Source organism: Neodiprion fabricii, chromosome 7 (genome assembly GCF_021155785.1).
Source record: "Neodiprion fabricii isolate iyNeoFabr1 chromosome 7, iyNeoFabr1.1, whole genome shotgun sequence".
In the NCBI taxonomy this organism is placed as follows: Eukaryota; Metazoa; Arthropoda; class Insecta; order Hymenoptera; family Diprionidae; genus Neodiprion; species Neodiprion fabricii.
In genome coordinates, this window is record NC_060245.1 from 7,574,329 (window position 1) to 7,592,193 (window position 17,865).

Consider the following 17,865-nt stretch of genomic DNA (forward strand, 5'->3'; position numbering starts at 1 on the left):
CAGTTGACCAGAATTCCGTACTTCGAAACCCGGCGATGTCGCTTCCGTTTCACTGCAGAGGCTTCGATACTTCAAAGGTGAAAATTTTGGGCAACTACAGCTCGAAGGGCGGCTTCAATAGATTGTTAGAGACACCGGGATGAAAGGGATGAACTTGCATGTGGAGAAAACTGTCGAGACTATCTTGTTGCTTCGATTGGAATTCACCCAAAATTACGGCCAAAGCCGAAAGTGGCACCAGACAGAGTTCACGGTTTTCTCCAAAATTACGGTACACGAGCAAGTGTAGCCTGCCATAAATAATTTAAGGACGAATGGGTCCCACAGTTTCATTCTGAATACAGGAATCTCGAGAAAATCTAACCACTAATGTTATCTACGCTAAAAGTCATAAACAATATTCTTACTATATGAAAGGAATGATTCTCAGCAAAATGGAAAAACACAAGCTAAGACATGAATAATTTGAGAACAGGTTTTATGATTGGAAAATTTGGAACGACTAGACTTTGCTGTTTTTCATCAGACTCTGATACTTTTATTTACAAAGTTTATCAAAATTGGATAAAAATACCAGAGCTTAATCGTCTTGAACTTTTCAATTACGACAGATTTTTTTCAAGACCGTCGATATCTCAGTTTTTGTCACATCCGAAGTTGCTCAGATTCATTTCCATCGCATAGAACAGATATTATTTTATTCGTCTTCACCGTAACTGTATCAGATAAAATTTCGGTATATTTTTCGAGCAGTCTTTTCACTTTTCCTAACTTCTGATCCAGACTGTGAACGCCCATTCATCCCTAAGCCAAGCCCGAGGCGACGAACGGTGGAAAAGCGTAAAACTCGCGCCGCTCCATCAGCCGCGAATCCGAACTTTGCTGCTTTCCAGAGTTATTTCACGTTTATTTTATTTTCTTTTATTTTTTGAACTTTTTTTTTTGTTTTTTTTTTTTTTTTTTTGTTTCGTCTCCCTTTCCTCAAAAGTAAAACACCTCGCAGCGTACATGTAATATAGTACATGGTTGTATACAAGTTTTGGAAGCTGATTGATATTTATAACACACATTCCCGAGCTTTCATGTAATTTTCCACGCGTTGCAAGAGGGGCAGGAATTAACTTTTTCTCCGTGCCCAAAAATTCTTGGTGAACATTTTCCAGTTTTTAGCCACGATGATGCGACGCGTACGCGAGATTGAATTAAATTTGCGGCAGACGAAAATTTAATTTCGTCCTAAGCCAATTTTAGTTATATAATTATTGTGAAATATTAACTTTATCGATGGAAGAAAGCAGAGTATTTACTAAATGTTAATGCATGTAACGTTTGTTCAATTTCGGTACCCAAATTCTACACTCGTGATTTTGAGTTTTACTCAACCAGAGTAGGCATGTTCGTCGTCTGTATCGGGAAGTTTGGTAAAAGCTTAGCCGTGTGTGTGATATTATTGTTTAGGTTAACAGTCGAGTCTCGATTATCGTGCGTTTGCCCACATTTTTAGGCTTCTTTTTAGTTTACAAAAAAAATTGCTACGAGGCGAGTTAGAGGAATTCTTTGCGTCAGATTCAATGATTGCAAATTTGATGCGGTTTCCGAAAAAAAATATCCAGTACATGTCACCTGGACTTTTTTTTATATAGCTCTTAGAAATCACCTTACCGTATCAATTATCTGATATGCTTAAGGAAATAAATAGTGGAAGCCATTTTTGTAATTACAAATAGAACGAAAATTGTCACTCACGTTCTGACACTGAGAATAAATGAACTTTCGTTTCATGCTACAAATACAAAAAATAATGGAATTTGAAATATTGATAAGTTGGTAACTACCTGATTTGAATGCTACGTGATCCAAATCATTGGACATAATAATACAATGTATTTTCAACAAAAGTATACTGTTTTTTTGTTTATATACATAAACAACATGTCTGGTTTTGTTCACCTAGATTTGGTTTTATTTGTTGCTCTCACAGGTTTTTTTTAATTCAATCAATAATTCCAATACGACGTATTAGAATCCAATTAATTTACTGTAATCAATACAATGGTTGTTCGATTCACATTTTCTTATTTGACAACAAGTGAATATTTGATGAAGAATATTTGAATAGTCAAGGCGTTCTGAATCCTCTAAATGTTTATTGAAGTTGGATAAAAAAAAAATTGTATTTGGGTGAATTTTATTAGAATCAAGTAATTATTTTGGACATTCGAAACGCTTCAAATTATTTGACTACTCCTCAACCAATATTTACTTGCTGCGATAAAAGAAGGCTTGGATTAATAATTAAGAAGATTGCGTTAATCTTGCTAAATTCACCTGACTTTAGTACGTCTTATGCGAGTGAAAAGAAAATCATCAAACGAAGAAGATGAATCGGGGAGAACAAATAAGTATATTATTTATATTCCTCTCTTTTTTTCGCTAAATATATAAAACTCAAAGCATCTCTGTCTGTCTGTCCGTATGCTCGCTTATAACTCCAAAACTTCTGAACCGATTTTAAAACTTCATTTTCCGAACAGCTACAACGCTTACCCAAATTTGAGCCTATATTTTGTATATACAACCAGATAAATAGTTATCGAAATAAAACTACATTCATAATTCAAATCGAAACTCCGGAAGTCACGTTAAAGGGATTACACGAATTGAATTAACCAAGGTGATTATAACTCGGTAGGTCTGTTTTACCGATATTTGTACCCCTTCGTGATAGGCAACCCGATGTACTTTGGTGTTCACTTGGAAACATCTGCGTAAAGCTTATTGCTTTTGTCTATATCTGCCCAAATCTATGTTCGCTTGTAATTCCAGAACTACCGAACCGATTTTGATTCTTTTTTTTTCTGTGAAAAGCCACAATGTTTGGTCAGATTTTAGGCTATGTTTCGTTATAATCAAATGAATAGTTTCTGAGATAAAACGACATTTGTACAAAATCATATGTGACTGCTGACTAAACTCTCAGACATAGAGAAAAGTTACCATCAACTATTTTCAAAATCCCAATGAAGTGCATAAAAAAGTTCCAAATAACATATGGCCATGTCTAACAGTTTTCGAATAATAACCATTTAGGAAATATTAGCGGGCCTGAGCCGTAACGGGCTGCTACTACTTGTATAAAAGCAATTTATTTTTGCTACGTGAGACGTTCTACCCGGGATAAAATTCGGGACAAAATCCCCTATACGCAGGAATGTAAAGTAAAAGCGGAATATGGGATTGAAATGGTAAGTACCTGCGGTGGGCAGGCGGCGTTACGCACCCTGCCTAATGGATTGAGAGGTAGTCAGATGGGGGTCGCCTTATTTGGTTACAAATTGGTCGGTTTTGCCCCAAGGGTTACCAATGAACCGCATTTGCCTGTATCGAGGCCCTTAATAACAGAGGATGAAGTCTTATCTCATACCTTTGTGAACTTTCGAGCCATTCGAGCTTTCGCGGCGTGCAAGAATTGAAACGAAGACGAGGTCCGCGTATCCTTTTTCCTTTACGAACAAATTTTAATCCAATCCAGACGCAATTCACTTTATCGCAACGATTTGAGCACCGTAAGGGTTCCGAGTTTCTTGCCAGGTTACTGCTCACGGATCATGGACTAGATTACTTTTGTACCTTTCCACCCCCACCCTCCACCCCCGTTTCCACCTCCCACCGCCTTTCGCCCGTCCTTCCAGTGCCGTTAACCCGCTCTATTCCGTTTTTCCCTCTTTACCGTTTCCCCTCTATAACATTCCGTTTTTTGCATTTTCTTGCTGTAGATTCAATTCCGGGTAAAAGTTGGGAAAGAAGAAAAATCCGTGCGAAAAATTTTCACCGAACGTTGTTTACGCAAATGATTCGAATTACACAAAAAAAAAAAAAAAGTTTTACGATCAGAACGTTTGAAATTATTAAACTCTGATGTTTTTCTTCCAAATCCAATCTTGTCGAGCTAATTTTTCGAGCATGATCACATTTCCACACGTTCTTTGAAAAAAATTCCGGACAGCTCGGACATAGTTCAGTTTTGACGCGTGGGAATGTAATCGTTGACGGAAATCTGTTGCACCTAACTTGCAAGAATCAATTTTCATTTCCTGTAGGTACAGATGAGTAACTATTTGCAAGGAAAAATTTCATGCAATCACTCTAAATCGATTTTCAAACTAAGGAACCCAAAATCCTCAAAATCGATTCAGAAACACCAGAGTGTTCTATAATTTTTAAGGTTCTGGCTATAAAACCCTTGTCAAAATTGTTTACATCTCATCGTAGCTTATGTTGTTTCATTCAAATTCACAACCACTAATTACCACATATAAGCTGACTGCAGACGGCTGGAGATTTTTGAAACGATCATTCCTCTTTTTCTAACTTTCGATTTCGTTGGTGCGACCGATTTATCCTCAATAATAAGATCGATGAGGATATTGACGTCTCCTTTTGTTAGCTAAAAACTTTTCTTTCATCCAAGTTGGGGAATGGCCGAAAACAGAAAATTAAAAGATTTTACAATCTTCCACGTTTTGGATTTTGAGTTTTCTAGGTTCGATTTTTTTTTTTTAATTCACCTTAAGTTATCAGAGGTCTCTTGACGTTGTGCAAAAACCACTTGAAAACTGATAAAATCCAACAACCGTTATAATCCACGCTCACGCGTCACATTTAATTACGTTCGTTTCGGTGATGTTAATTTTACTTAAAGGCTTGTACGAATTTCGAAGCTGAAAAGTAATTTTCATATTCAACTGTACCTGATACAGATTTGAATCTGCAATGTAAATTCGCATAAGTTATAATTAATGTGTCCATTTATTACGCGCGATTCCACTGTAATATTTTTCGGGAATGTTATGTATATGTATAATATAATACCGAGTCGAAACTTGGAAAGTTTTTGGAAACAGATTTTATTTCCCCGAACTTTGAACGAAATGATAACGCCACGTCAGGGTGTTGAAATATTTTCCATCATATATCATATCACTGTTAACGGATGAAAATTAATTTAGAAAAGATAGCATCGATCCTTCGAAGATACGTCAAAATTGATTTCACGGTTCCTGTTTTAATCTCCGGACTGGGAGTTTATTGACGCTTTAATATATCGGTTACTGTTATACTTATTACAAAGATGAAAATTCTTTGCGAACGATGGATAAATTGAGGATACATACGGCGTTTCGCTCAAGTTCGTTATCAATCAGGGAATAAAACCCAACCGACGGTTATTACAAGAACAGGATATTGATCCCAGTGAATACACAAAGGGAGGACGGATAATGGAAAAATGCAAGAAAATAAGGATGCGGAAGCTCTCCGTTTTCCCTCGCACTTCGTCTCGCCTCGCCCATCCTATCGCTCCAGATCCCTCCGCCATCTCCATAACCCACTACAGGCAATCTTGAAACTATGAATACCTACTCTTATATCTGCGAAAATAGAACGGATAAAGACGGTCTGAGGGTATTGGCGAATCGGTAAAGAAGCTGTATCTAATCAAGCTTAGACGCAGAACCAATCCATCTCGTTCACTGTAGGATGATTTATGAATATCTCGCGATCATTCCGAGGATATTTTTCGACAGTCAATTGGTATTTCAGTGTTTTCTGTGAACGAGACTTTCCTAATTTCTAGTATTTGTTCGTTACTATTTTCCTATCATTAAAATCTATCCGCAAAATTTTTATGCCGCGTTTTATCGGACGATCAACTTGCAGGTTCCTTATCTCACTGATTTACCGACCGAGACGAACGCAAATTACTCGATCGATAAGATTGATCTTTAGGAATAATAATCAATCTTAAGAGTTTTTGCACAGATCTAGGATTCCAATTGGCGAATCGGTAAAGAAGCTGTATCTAATCAAGCTTAGACGCAGAACCAATCCATCTCGTTCACTGTAGGATGATTTATGAATATCTCGCGATCATGCCGAGGATATTTTTCGACAGTCAAATGGTATTTCAGTGTTTTCTGCGAACGAGACTTTCCCAATGTCTAGTATTTATTCGTTACTATTTTCCTATCATTAAAATCTATCCGCAAAATTTTTATGCCGCGTTTTATCGGACGATCAACTCGCAGGTTCCTAATCTCACTGATTTACCGACCGAGACGAACGCAAATTACTCGATCGATAAGATTGATCTTTAGGAATAATAATCAATCTTAAGAGTTTTTGCTCAAATCTAGGATTGCAATTCGCGAATCGGTAAAGAAGCTGTTTCTAATCAAGCTTAGACGTAGAACCAATCCATCTCGTTCACTGTAGGATGATTTATGAATATCTCGCGATCATACCGAGGATATTTTTCGCCAGTCAATTGGTATTGCAGTTTTTTCTGTGAATGAAATTTCTCTAATTTCTAGCATCTGTTCGTAATTTAGTTCCTATTGTTAAAATATCTTCAATAAATTTGTATACTTCGTTTATTGGACGATCATCTCGCAGGTTTCTTATCTCAATAATTTACCAAACGATTTGAACGAAAAACACACAATCGATAAGATTGATCTTCAGAAATGATGATTAATCTTAAGAGTTTCTACACTAATCTGCTCAGAAAAGACTAATTACTTTCGTCTGTTGCATTTTCTTTCAACTTGTCAAAAACTCTCATCTACAAGTCTGTAAGAATTGCGAAAGAGTATCGACGTACGTAATTACAAATATTTGTAATTAGGATTCGTTGAAATCAACCGATCCTTTCTTCTTCTTTGCAGTTATCCTCTAAACTATCTCTAGAGTATCCAATTCACAGTACTCCAAGAAATTAGATCGACGGTAAATGAAATACCTGAACATTCAGAAGGAAAATTTACAAGGATTTTGTAACCTGATGTAATCACTTATGAGATCAATCCTCGTCATGTTCATCTTCAGAAGTTCAAATCGAAGATTTTCCTACAACTTTTGATGATACTTGTTAAAAATTTTGCTTTCAGGTATTCCGGAATAAAACAGTAACACCTGAATTTGAAAAAACAACAAATTTAGAGTTAACCATATTTCGTTAATGTTTAAAAAATCACAAATTTTAATAATTCTCAAAGTATCTGCAGTAACTAGAGCATTCAAAAACTATGTCAGAGATCATCAGAATCCCTACTACGTAAAACTTCGGTTGAAAAATGTGTAACATCCAATTCCATTGTTATATTGATATAATTTATATAGGGTTGATAAATTTACCGACTCAATTACATGATCTCGACAATTTCAATTAGTCGCCTCTCTATTGATTCAACAATTTAATCACGTAGCGTCCCAGTGCGTCAATTATCCGTAATATCGATCGATTGATTCGTTAGTTCGGAAATAGGTTGCGCGATTAAAGTGGACAGAACCGAAGCGTTCTTTCCCAATCCTGTTCTTCGGATTTCGCACAAATTTTCTCAATCAATTAACAACATTTCCTCATCGTGACATTTATTTGCACGATATTTGGTACAAGAGAAGCAAAAGCTTCAAGCTCCCTTTTAGTCTGCGTAAATTATACGTCGCCGGGTACGTAATTTGATTATTATTTAACCCCGGCACGCCGTTGTCAACCATTTGCGCATAATGCAAACGCGCTCTCGAACCTGCTTCAAACTTCCCGGCTGCATCATCAGCAGCGCCAACAAATATTGGCATATTACGGGTGCAGCATCCGTGATAGGTACACGAGTTACCCGATTTTCCATACTCCGTTTGCAAATTGACAATACACTCGAGGTTTTATGCGAATAAGGGTCGCGTCGTCTCAATTTTAAACTGACGTCCCGAGCGTTTTAGCATCCCCGAGAATTGATACGTTCACGAGTTTATGCAGCTTGCAGGCGTTGCACGTTTACTACTATTCTTACGGAGATAAATCTTACCGATATCGTGAGGTTCTTGTAGGTGACGATGAGCAGCGGGTGCATTCCTTCGAGCTTGCATCCTTGGTGGTGATTCTCATTTCCTGTAACATAAACGAGATTCTTCGCTAGTGAATGAAACGTCACAAAATCGAAAAGTCAATTTCATCAAGAATTATTCTTGTACCTGCGGTGTGTCTGAAACCTTGGTTACACAGATTTCTTTCACTTTACGGATAGAAATAGAGATCTCAGAGAATGTTTGGTCTGTCAGGGAATTTTTTGTTTCACCAGTGAAGTATAGTTTATCGGAACACTCATCGGTATGTTATGTACCAAAAACTTTGTGAGTTCCAACAATATTCGAGCAGTCTTTTTAACGATACATAACAAATGAAATTTTTCTCAGTGTATCACTGTGGAAGTTTTTAATATTATTTGTCACATTAGTTTTTAATCTCGAAAAGTTGAAAATACTATTTTCCCCCGACATCATGGCTGACAAAAATGTTTTTTAACCTTCAGCATCGGTAAAGAATACGCAAAAAATCGTTGGAATCTTACGACTAGAGCTGCGTGTTGTACAGATTGAATTAGATGATGAATATTGGATACAGACTGAAGCGAATGAATCTGAAGAGAATTACGACAGAGGTCCTTAACGAAGCGTGACCGGTGGCTGTTAAACCTAATCTGTTCAGCTGTTGAATTTCAGATTTCAATGAGTATAATTCACTATTCACATTCGCATCAAGTAACTATTTTTGAACTTACGATTATTCGGGTGAAAAAAATTTGCAGAATTCGAATCGGTAGAACAAAAACACAACTTGAGTTATTATTTTTTGTAGCTCAATTTCTTCGGAGATTGATACATCGCTGGTTTTCGAAACGGATACTAAATATGGATCTTGGATATTATGCGCGAATTGTGTAATTCGGATGTTTTACCGGAATTTTTTTAATGAAATAAGCTAATCGTTATTCAGCGTTCCTCTCTTATTATAACTGTAATGAAACCCTAGTTTCTATACACGCAATTGATTATCGTCGACTTTACACGCACGTGTTTAGGGTTTCGAACCCTTCTCATACGCAGAATATCCGGGATCTCAAAGGGTCGAGAAGGAATTGCAGAACAGTCTCGAGTTACCAATTAAACAACTGGAGGTTTGATCCGATGTTTACCATCAATAGGATTTCGTGTTTGAATTACACCGGAAACTAGGATCGTTTCCCCCATAGCCGGGAATGATTGTAACCCGGTGAACCACTCGGGATTATAATTAGACGTGTAATATTGACGAGGAAATAGTTAAAAATTTTTAAATCGATTCGCCTGAGAAAAGCTGAAATCACTAATAACAATAATAATAACAATACCAGTTACTGTGAAAATTTTTACTCTCCCGGTATTTTCTGGCTTTGATTTCTATTCGCAGTTTAGCCGAAAAAGAAAAAAAAAAGTTACAAGCGAGTAACGATTTAGTTTGCCAATCGGCTGATTGTATTACAGCAATTTTCTACAGCTTCTATTTCATTCAACGTATTCCCGAAGAGGAATTCGCGAGTTGAAATCAGACTTCAAATCATTTCCATCGCATTAGATTCAGCCAACTAGAATCTCGTTATTTCGAACTTGTGTTACTATACAGTGCAGGGAAAATGGTATTCTAGCTCTTTATTGCGCGGCAAATTACTTTTACGAGTAATTCTTTTCACTCGGCGCGATTGCCTCTGAAACGCGTAGACAACATTATAAACAACCCTCACGAATGTTCGTCGTAACTTCGGGTTTGCAAAATATTGGACGAATTGTATTTTTGAAATTTAGAGAATCGTCGTTTCGGGCACCGAATTCAGTCCAAAATTGAATTAGATCCGTACGGACTGAATTTTTTTTTTTTTTTTTCAAGATCTGCGTGTCCGTAGAAAGCAGAGAAATGAGAGTAGTTTGAAAAATATAACAATATGCACTTTGAGAGAATTTCAAGTATGTTATTATCAACAGATAATTCATTTATGAATTTTTTCATCAACACTGAATAATGAGAATCTTTTTCCGACGGGCGAGAATTTAATCTAATGGTGAAATAATTTGCAATATAAATAATCAAGGACAATGACAAGTCAGGTAATAATTATATCTGACGATAAACGTTTTTAGTACGCAATTTGAACTAAACACGCAGGCAGGTTTCATTGAAGACGAGGATACAGCTGCTCGGGAATTTAGATCGCATAAAAATACTAATCTTAATTGCAGCGAGAATTAAATTAAATTTAAATGAAAAACGCCGACGCCTCGTCATCAGAGGCGAAAGCGAGCTTGGCTCGAAACGAGGTCAAGCTTTATTTCCCAAATTCACGAGAGACAGCGATTTTCGTACATCATTAATAAAGAGATTAAATTTAGATAGATGAACTTGCGCAACTGCGGATATTTCAGCTAAGAAGAAGCGACTCGCGATCTTCAATGAAATTCGACGGTCATTCTTACCAGACCATTTGTCCATTCACTTTTCTTTCTAGTTTGACAATTTTAATGTATATTTTCCATTCTCTTGTGTTTGATTAATCAAATCTACGGACCTACCCAAAAATTCTATGTTTCATTTTTGTTGGGATTCAAAATGCTTCGAAATATTGTTTATTTTCAATCATTCTTTGAAGTTACAAAGCTTTAAAGAACATGGGTCATGATTTTTGTAATAAAGCTTTCATTTGAGGATCATACAGATCGAAAACGTAAATGGGAATATAAATTAATTTCGTGATAATTAATACAACGAAATCGACTTCCTGCGATCGATAATCGAAAACCTTGACGTACCCCGTTTTACAAGGAAAAAAAAAAAAATGCGATCGTTCGTTTCAACAGAATAACAATTTTCTGTCGAAAATTCAGCGGCGAATAGCGATATTGCAAAGTGAGTTTGATAGGAAGAAAAACGATCGACAAAAATTCAAGTTCTTTCCCTGCTCTCGGATATCAGAGGAGCATTAAAATCCCCGACTTGACTGATCCACCTCTGACGGAATACCGAATGACCCAAATGTAAAGCACGTAATCCTTAATCCGACGGCTCCAGAGCTTTCTCGGTGAAAGCTCGAAACTCATTTCAACCATAACGGGCCTCAAAATCAGATCCGACGTCATCCCGTGTAATTTTCGCACACCCATTACTGCTGACCTGAATCAACAATAGTCGGGATGATACGAGCGAAATGGGGGTCCTCAACATTCTAGTTTCAACGTTGTAACGTATGATCGTGGATCTCGTCGTGCCGTTTAAAGCTTTGACTCGTAGTTTTAATAGTATTCTTACCACATGTTTTACATTCATTTTTTGTATGTTTAAAGAACTTTTCAAGATATTTCTATGCAGTTTTTTGGTAGCTCTGACAGTATACTGATAGATTTTCAATACGAGAGAATACTTGTTGCGATGTAACGTGAGTTATTATTGTTAGAAACAAATTGGTTGAAAAATATGATGACACTTGAAAGAATAATTCATATCTAAGAAAGTTACCCCTCTACACGTGTACATGTTTTACATAAATTATAAGTTTTTGGGCTCGGTGATTACGAATCTGGAATTGCATTTAAAAAATTCAAAATGACGGATCCAATATGGCGGGTGAAACTTTTAAATTCGATCAAATTTGGAGAAAAAAATTGGTCCAGTGATCTTTGGGGTCACTGATTGCGAATCTGAAATCAGATTTTAAAAATTTAGTATAGCGAATCCAGTCCACGACCCCTGCATTGAGTTTTTTGACCGTATTCGATCAAATCTGAAATTTTCCTTCACCATATTTGATCCATCATCTTGAATTTGCAAAATCTCATCTCAGCGATTCCGAAAAACGTTGCATAAAATTGTATGATCGGATTCGATCAAATTTGAATTTTTCATTCTCTCTATTAGTTCCGCCACATTGGATTTGCCATCATGAATTTTTGAAACTCTATTTCAGATTTGTAATTTGCGACCCCGAAGGCCACTGGATAAAGTTCATTGACCGTACTTTATTATGTTTGAAATTTTAGTCTGCCGAATTGGATCCGCTATTTAGAATTTTTGAAATCTGATTTCAAATTTGTTATCAATGACCCCAAAAACCGTAAAATACTATCTTGTTATAAAAATTGACTTGAGACAACAATGTGCGAATGAAAAGAACAATTCTCTCTGGGTCGTGATAATTTAGCCTTGCGGAATTCGAATAAGCGAGACGAAGTTTTTACCACCATGATTATTCGCGCTCGGTTCTTTTTTTTTTTTCATGAAATTGGCAATTTTACCGCATTACCACAATAAAATGACAATCATGCGTGTAGGCATCAATTTTCCGTTGATTTTTCCATGATACGACCGCATTTTTTTCCACCGTTATATTTTTTTGCTCCGTTTCTTTCTTTCTTTCTTTACTTCTTTCAGCAAAACAGGAAACCCTTTGTGCGTCGATTGCTTTCATACCGTCTGATTGTGCGAATTCACTCAGGGGTGAACGAAGCCGCTTTCTCGCACATTCTGATTCGTCCATACACGAACAGAATCGACTGGAGGTTGATTTATACCGCGATTGGTCGATGGAAAATTTGAGCTGTCGATGACAGAATCAACGTCGCTGAAACACGCGAAAGAACATTTTTACACGAGAGAAAATTGCTAATGAGACGTGATCTCTTCAAGGAAGTTGGTTCGGCTGAATTGTTATTAATTTCACAACGAGTATTAATTTTTCGCTGCCCAGTCTCCTCGACTAGATCCAAAAATTCACTGAGAATTCGTATTTGGTTCAAGTCCAGTTGATTCGAATACATCAAATTCAGCTGTACATATTGAAATTCTGCATTTTTTCTTTCATGGAAAAATGATTTCCATAAACTTAATAACCATTAATAGATTATTGAAATAGATCATTTTTTTCACCACCAATAATTTTTCCAGCTTCGCAAATATTCTTGAATTCTATTAAACATTCGATGGACTGATGAAAAAAAATTCATTTTATGATAAAAGTTCGTGTTATTTTACTAGTTTTTGGCACAGTTATTTAGTTTGTCGAAGCGAATAATTGTTTAGTTGAAACTTGAAATTTCTTTACCCAAATTAATTTATTGGATTCAAATAAACCTGTTTTTTAACCAGTCTAATCTGATTGATTTTTTTCTTTTTGAAGGCAAAAAAAGTCGTTTTACAGTGTTGGCTATTATTACTATTACTTTTTAAGAAAAAAAGTCCAAGCTGTTGCATTGTTTGAGAGTTTCTCTAGCGTTTATAATTACAGGTTGTAAAAATTGTAACTTTAAAGAGAGCGAGTTGGGCTGTGTTACAAAAATCTCTATTCAACCTGCAAATACTGCTTTCCGCAGTAAAAAAATTACAACTTCTATTCTTTTCAAGAAAAGTATAAAAAAAAAAAAACTATTTTATTTCAAGATATCTTTGATCCGTAAAATAAAAAAATGCGTTGCGTTCTTCATAAAACGAATGAGAAAGATGGCTAGGGCTTGTAATAAAATAACTTCTTTTGCTTCGAGAAATTGCTTCTACTGTAAAACTACAAGAACCCTCGAATGGGTTCCTTTCTTCATTTAGAAACTAGTGGTAATCGGTAAACTACAGGTTAATAAAAACAGTTCCGACTCTAGATTGTATAATTTACGTACCTACAAAGCAGCGAATAGAAACTTCCGGTTTCAATGGCCAGAATTCAATACCGGAATTCAACTCCTTGTTCGCAAACTAGCCGAGTGTACTGTACGTAATACATGTCTATGCATATAAATATATATATATGTATATATATAATTTTATGTCTACTTCTCTTCGTGTAACGTTCGTTCTGGTGATACAGCTGTAATTAAATCCGACAAGGACTTTACGGTATTGTGCAAAAAACCGAATTCTTGAGTGTTAGATAATTCCTTAAAAATAATATCAATTCATCCAACACCGCGGAATTTATCGATCAGCAAAATTTAATTTCAACATGTCGTGAACAGAAAGTGACCCGAGTACATCAATAACATGTATAAGCCTGTATTTCAATTCCTTAATTTGAATATTTCCTTTTTTTTTCTCCACGTGTATAATAAAGTTCCGAAAAACCTTCCATTGTACTAAAATATAATTATCAAAAGCTTGGACCCGGAAGAATTAATATTTTTGTTTTATTCACACGATAAAAAACCTCGAATAATTTCCGAAAAACATCTGAAACATGTCGTATTAGGTGAATGTAAAAGAGAATAAAATGATATAAATATTAATGAGGATGTGAAAGGAGTTCTTTTTTAATTATTACACTCAGATAAATTTCATTTGTTACAATAGCTAGAAAAATTCGGTAAAACAGGTATCGGTAAAAAAAAACTGTTTGAATATTGTTGGAATTAACCATTTTGCGATATTGTCGATCCTTTTTTGATAATTTCAACGCAAAATCAGTTTCTTCGGTTTACTCTACTTTTTTAGTTAAACAAGGCTTTAACGTCAATTTATTCTTGCAGAAGCATTCAATTTTCGTAACAGTTGCAAGAAAATCTAGTAACAGTGATCGTAATGAGAAAGAATAGTAACGGATACCAGACTTTCCGATAACAGCTAGAAAACTAATTTTCATTTTCTACCTAGAACTATATTTTTCGATTGTGGTAAAAAATGAAAAAGCGGTAACCGGAACTAAAATTTCTCTCAGTGTACTGTCACCCCGCAGGTGATTTGCTCATATTACTCATATCATTCGAATTGATTATCTCACGAAAATTCAAACACTCCATCGGCCCAAATTTTTTATTACTTCCGTGCAGCTTTTAGTCGCAGGATTACGCTTTAGAACCGAAGTATACTTTACGGCGGTTTCAAATTTCGCTGGAATTTCAACCGATATGAAATACTTTCATCGCAAACCTCACAGAGGAAGGTTCATCCCGATGGCGATGAATAAAAAAAATTTATGATTGTTTCTGACGAGATAAAACGCGGAAGAATTCGTCCGCAGGAATGTTGCTATGAAATTGTTAGAAAACTTTTCTTTTCGCTTCTTTTTCCCGCTTTTCTCAGTCGAATCTCACCGCAAAAATAACTCAAAACCTTGAAGTAAATAATACTTTTGAAAATTTTCTGTACAAATTGGCATTGTGCGAATTAATAAAGCGAATCAACCGGACTTTGTAACGTGTACAAAAAAGTACAAATATTCTCCCAAAAAATTGTTTGCAACTACGTTAATCAGTGTTTTTACAATGAGTAGCTCTTTTTTCTATTCGAATGAAAATCGATCCGGGCAATATTGTAACAAACGCGCGTTACCTTATAATTGAAAAAACGTTACATTTGATTCGTAAAAAACAGACTATTTGCCAGTTGTTTTTTTTTTTCTATAGCGATAGATAAAACCCTATCACTGTGCAGAAATTTATGGTAATAGCTATTACTGTAGTTATCTTAGAATTAAACGATCCTGTGAAGCTTCAAGCTTAGTGATTACCAGAATTTAAACTCCTATTAAGATGAGGTTTTGTGATTCGAGCATCGATAGAAATGGAAAAGTAACGAATTTCGAAATGTTTTTGACAATAAATTGATCGATGGATGTGCTTAAATACCATTCATGGCTGGCAACGTACAACAAAGCTGAAAATCGCGATGTGGAAACGACTGTAATTATTGGAAATTCATTTCACATGGACTACGTGTTTTCAATAAAGGAGTTTGAAGTTTGTAGCGTCAACTTAGCAATGTATTTCTAGAAAAAACTCCAGTTACCTGAAATTTCTACTCATATTTTGGAAAATCGACATTCCTTCAAAGTTATATAATTTTAAAGTCCCAAACAAGTGCTTTTTATTTCAACGTTTCGTCATTTCGATGCCATCTTTCAGAAATGTTCAGCAATTTACAGAAGCTCTCGAAGTTCATCGGTAATGAATTTTTCAATGTCGCTTATGGACTTTAACGAGCATGAAACATGACGAAAGCTTCGTTGATAGAATCGAACGACGATTTCCGGCCAAGCACGATCCCTCGTGCTTTTTGACACCTGCATGATGAATGCGTTAATCCGCTCCGCGTGCAAAGCACTAAAGCTCACAAGTCATAACCGCGCAATAACACGTCTGTATTATACTTCCGTGGTAGTGATTGATGAAATATCGAGTTCAATCTTTCTAGTGAAACATAGTGGCTGAATTTAGTAACGTTAACCCCTGTTTCGTAATTTTACAGTAACTGAGGTATTCGAGTTTTAAATATATGAACATATTGTTCCTTATTATAATTTACCGCATCGTCAGATTTTCCTAAAATTGGGAAACAACGATTATTTCCGAAACGTGAATCGTTACAGTACCAACGTTACCAACTTCATCTCCATTGTAACATAGAGTTTTTCATGCTCGCGTGATTTATTTTCACCTGTATATTTTTCAAACAAAAGCTCACGCGGCTTTCTCCCTTCTAAACAATCAGGTGAACAAACTTCAACCAGACGCCTAAAAGAACTTGCCTGAATTATTTGAAAATTTTACGAGTGTTTTGAATGTCCAAAATAACAGCAAGACTTTTTAAAGGTTTCAAAACCGCGTATCGAATCACCCGCGTCATTATCCGAAGCTTTCGAGTCCAAGCTTGCGACGATCGAGAAAGTTGGAGCTGTGCGACAGACGTTGATAATTTGATTTTCCAACTCTCGAAATCGGGTACTCGACATAGGTACGCGAATTCGATGCACGAAACGAAGCAGAATCGAATTCCTAAATGGAATGAAATTTGCGAGAATCCAAACGTCTGGATGAAATTTTTCAGCACGGTGTTATGACAATTTTACGCACCTTGCTTCTCAGCGAGACAATCGACGGTCGTTAGTAGGTGCAGTAGAAACACTGTCCAAAGTCCATCGAGCAGCATAAAAAGCATCTCGCGCTTAACAACGATCACTCGCATGCCTCGGGATTTTCGTTATCGGAACAACGTAACGGCGGTTTGTTTTTTGATTTTTTTTTGTTATTTTTTTTTTTCTTTCTCTTCACCTCAGATAATTCGCGACATGGCGGGAGGCTTTGGCTGATTCGCGAGACTCCCGATTTTGGCACTACATGTCAGCCGGCTTCCGGTCGCCGAGCTTCTCGCGCGTGGGTCTGACTGACCTCGTGGGGAGGCGACGCAGAACTGCCGCCCAGAGACCGACCGATTCTTTCCGTCGACTGGCGGCCGACGGAGCTTGCAGCCTCGGAGGGCGCAAGCGCGCCTTCGAGTCCTCGACGCCACCCTGAGGGGTGCTTGCGAGCTGATTCGGGGGGAGGGAAGAAGGGGTGAGAAATAAAGGAACGCGTTTTTTAACCGCGCAGTCGATCCGCCAACAATTCGTTGTTGCATGAATTAGTGACAATTGGGCCGAATCCTGTTTTTTTTTTTTTTTTTTTTTTTGTAATTTACTTATTACAAATTCGAATATTTAACCAAAGTATAATCAGGTCATAGTTTCTTCTTTTTCCCAATTGCACAATAAATTACAGTTCATGCATAGATGTTACAGGGGGAGGGAAGAAAGGGTGAAAAGTAAAGGGAACGCGTTTTTTAACCGCGCAGTCGATCCGCCAACAATTCGTTGTTGCATGAATTAGTGACAATTGGGCCGAATACTGTTTTTTTTTTTTTGTAATTTACTTATTACAAATTCGAATATTTAACCAAAGTATAATCAGGTCATAGTTTCTTCTTTTTCCCAATTGCACAATAAATTACAGTTCATGCATAGATGTTACAGGGGGAGGGAAGAAAGGGTGAAAAGTAAAGGGAACGCGTTTTTTAACCGCGCAGTCGATCTGCCAACAATTCGTTGTTGCATGAATTAGTGACAATTAGGCCGAATCCTGTTTTTTTTTTTTTTTTTTTTTGTAATTTACTTATTACAAATTCGAATATTTCACCAGAGTATAATTAGGTCATAGTTTTTTCTTTTTTCAATTGCACATTAAATTACATTTCGTACACACATATTCTAG

The 17,865-nt window shown here is 36.3% G+C and overlaps 1 protein-coding gene across 2 annotated transcripts in view; it reads right to left on the reverse strand.

Moving 5' to 3' along the window:
• LOC124186447 (locomotion-related protein Hikaru genki) overlaps positions 1-17,038 on the reverse strand; it is a 57,525-nt gene extending 40,487 nt beyond the window's left edge. For both annotated transcript variants that reach the window (XM_046578182.1, XM_046578181.1), the window contains exons 1-2: positions 16,693-17,038; positions 7,866-7,948 (exon numbers count right to left, since the gene is read on the reverse strand). In XM_046578182.1, coding sequence (XP_046434138.1) covers positions 7,866-7,926 — 61 coding nt within the window. In that variant the 5' untranslated portion in view covers positions 7,927-7,948; positions 16,693-17,038. The remainder of the gene's footprint in view (positions 1-7,865; positions 7,949-16,692) is intronic.
• Positions 17,039-17,865: the final 827 nt, after the last annotated feature.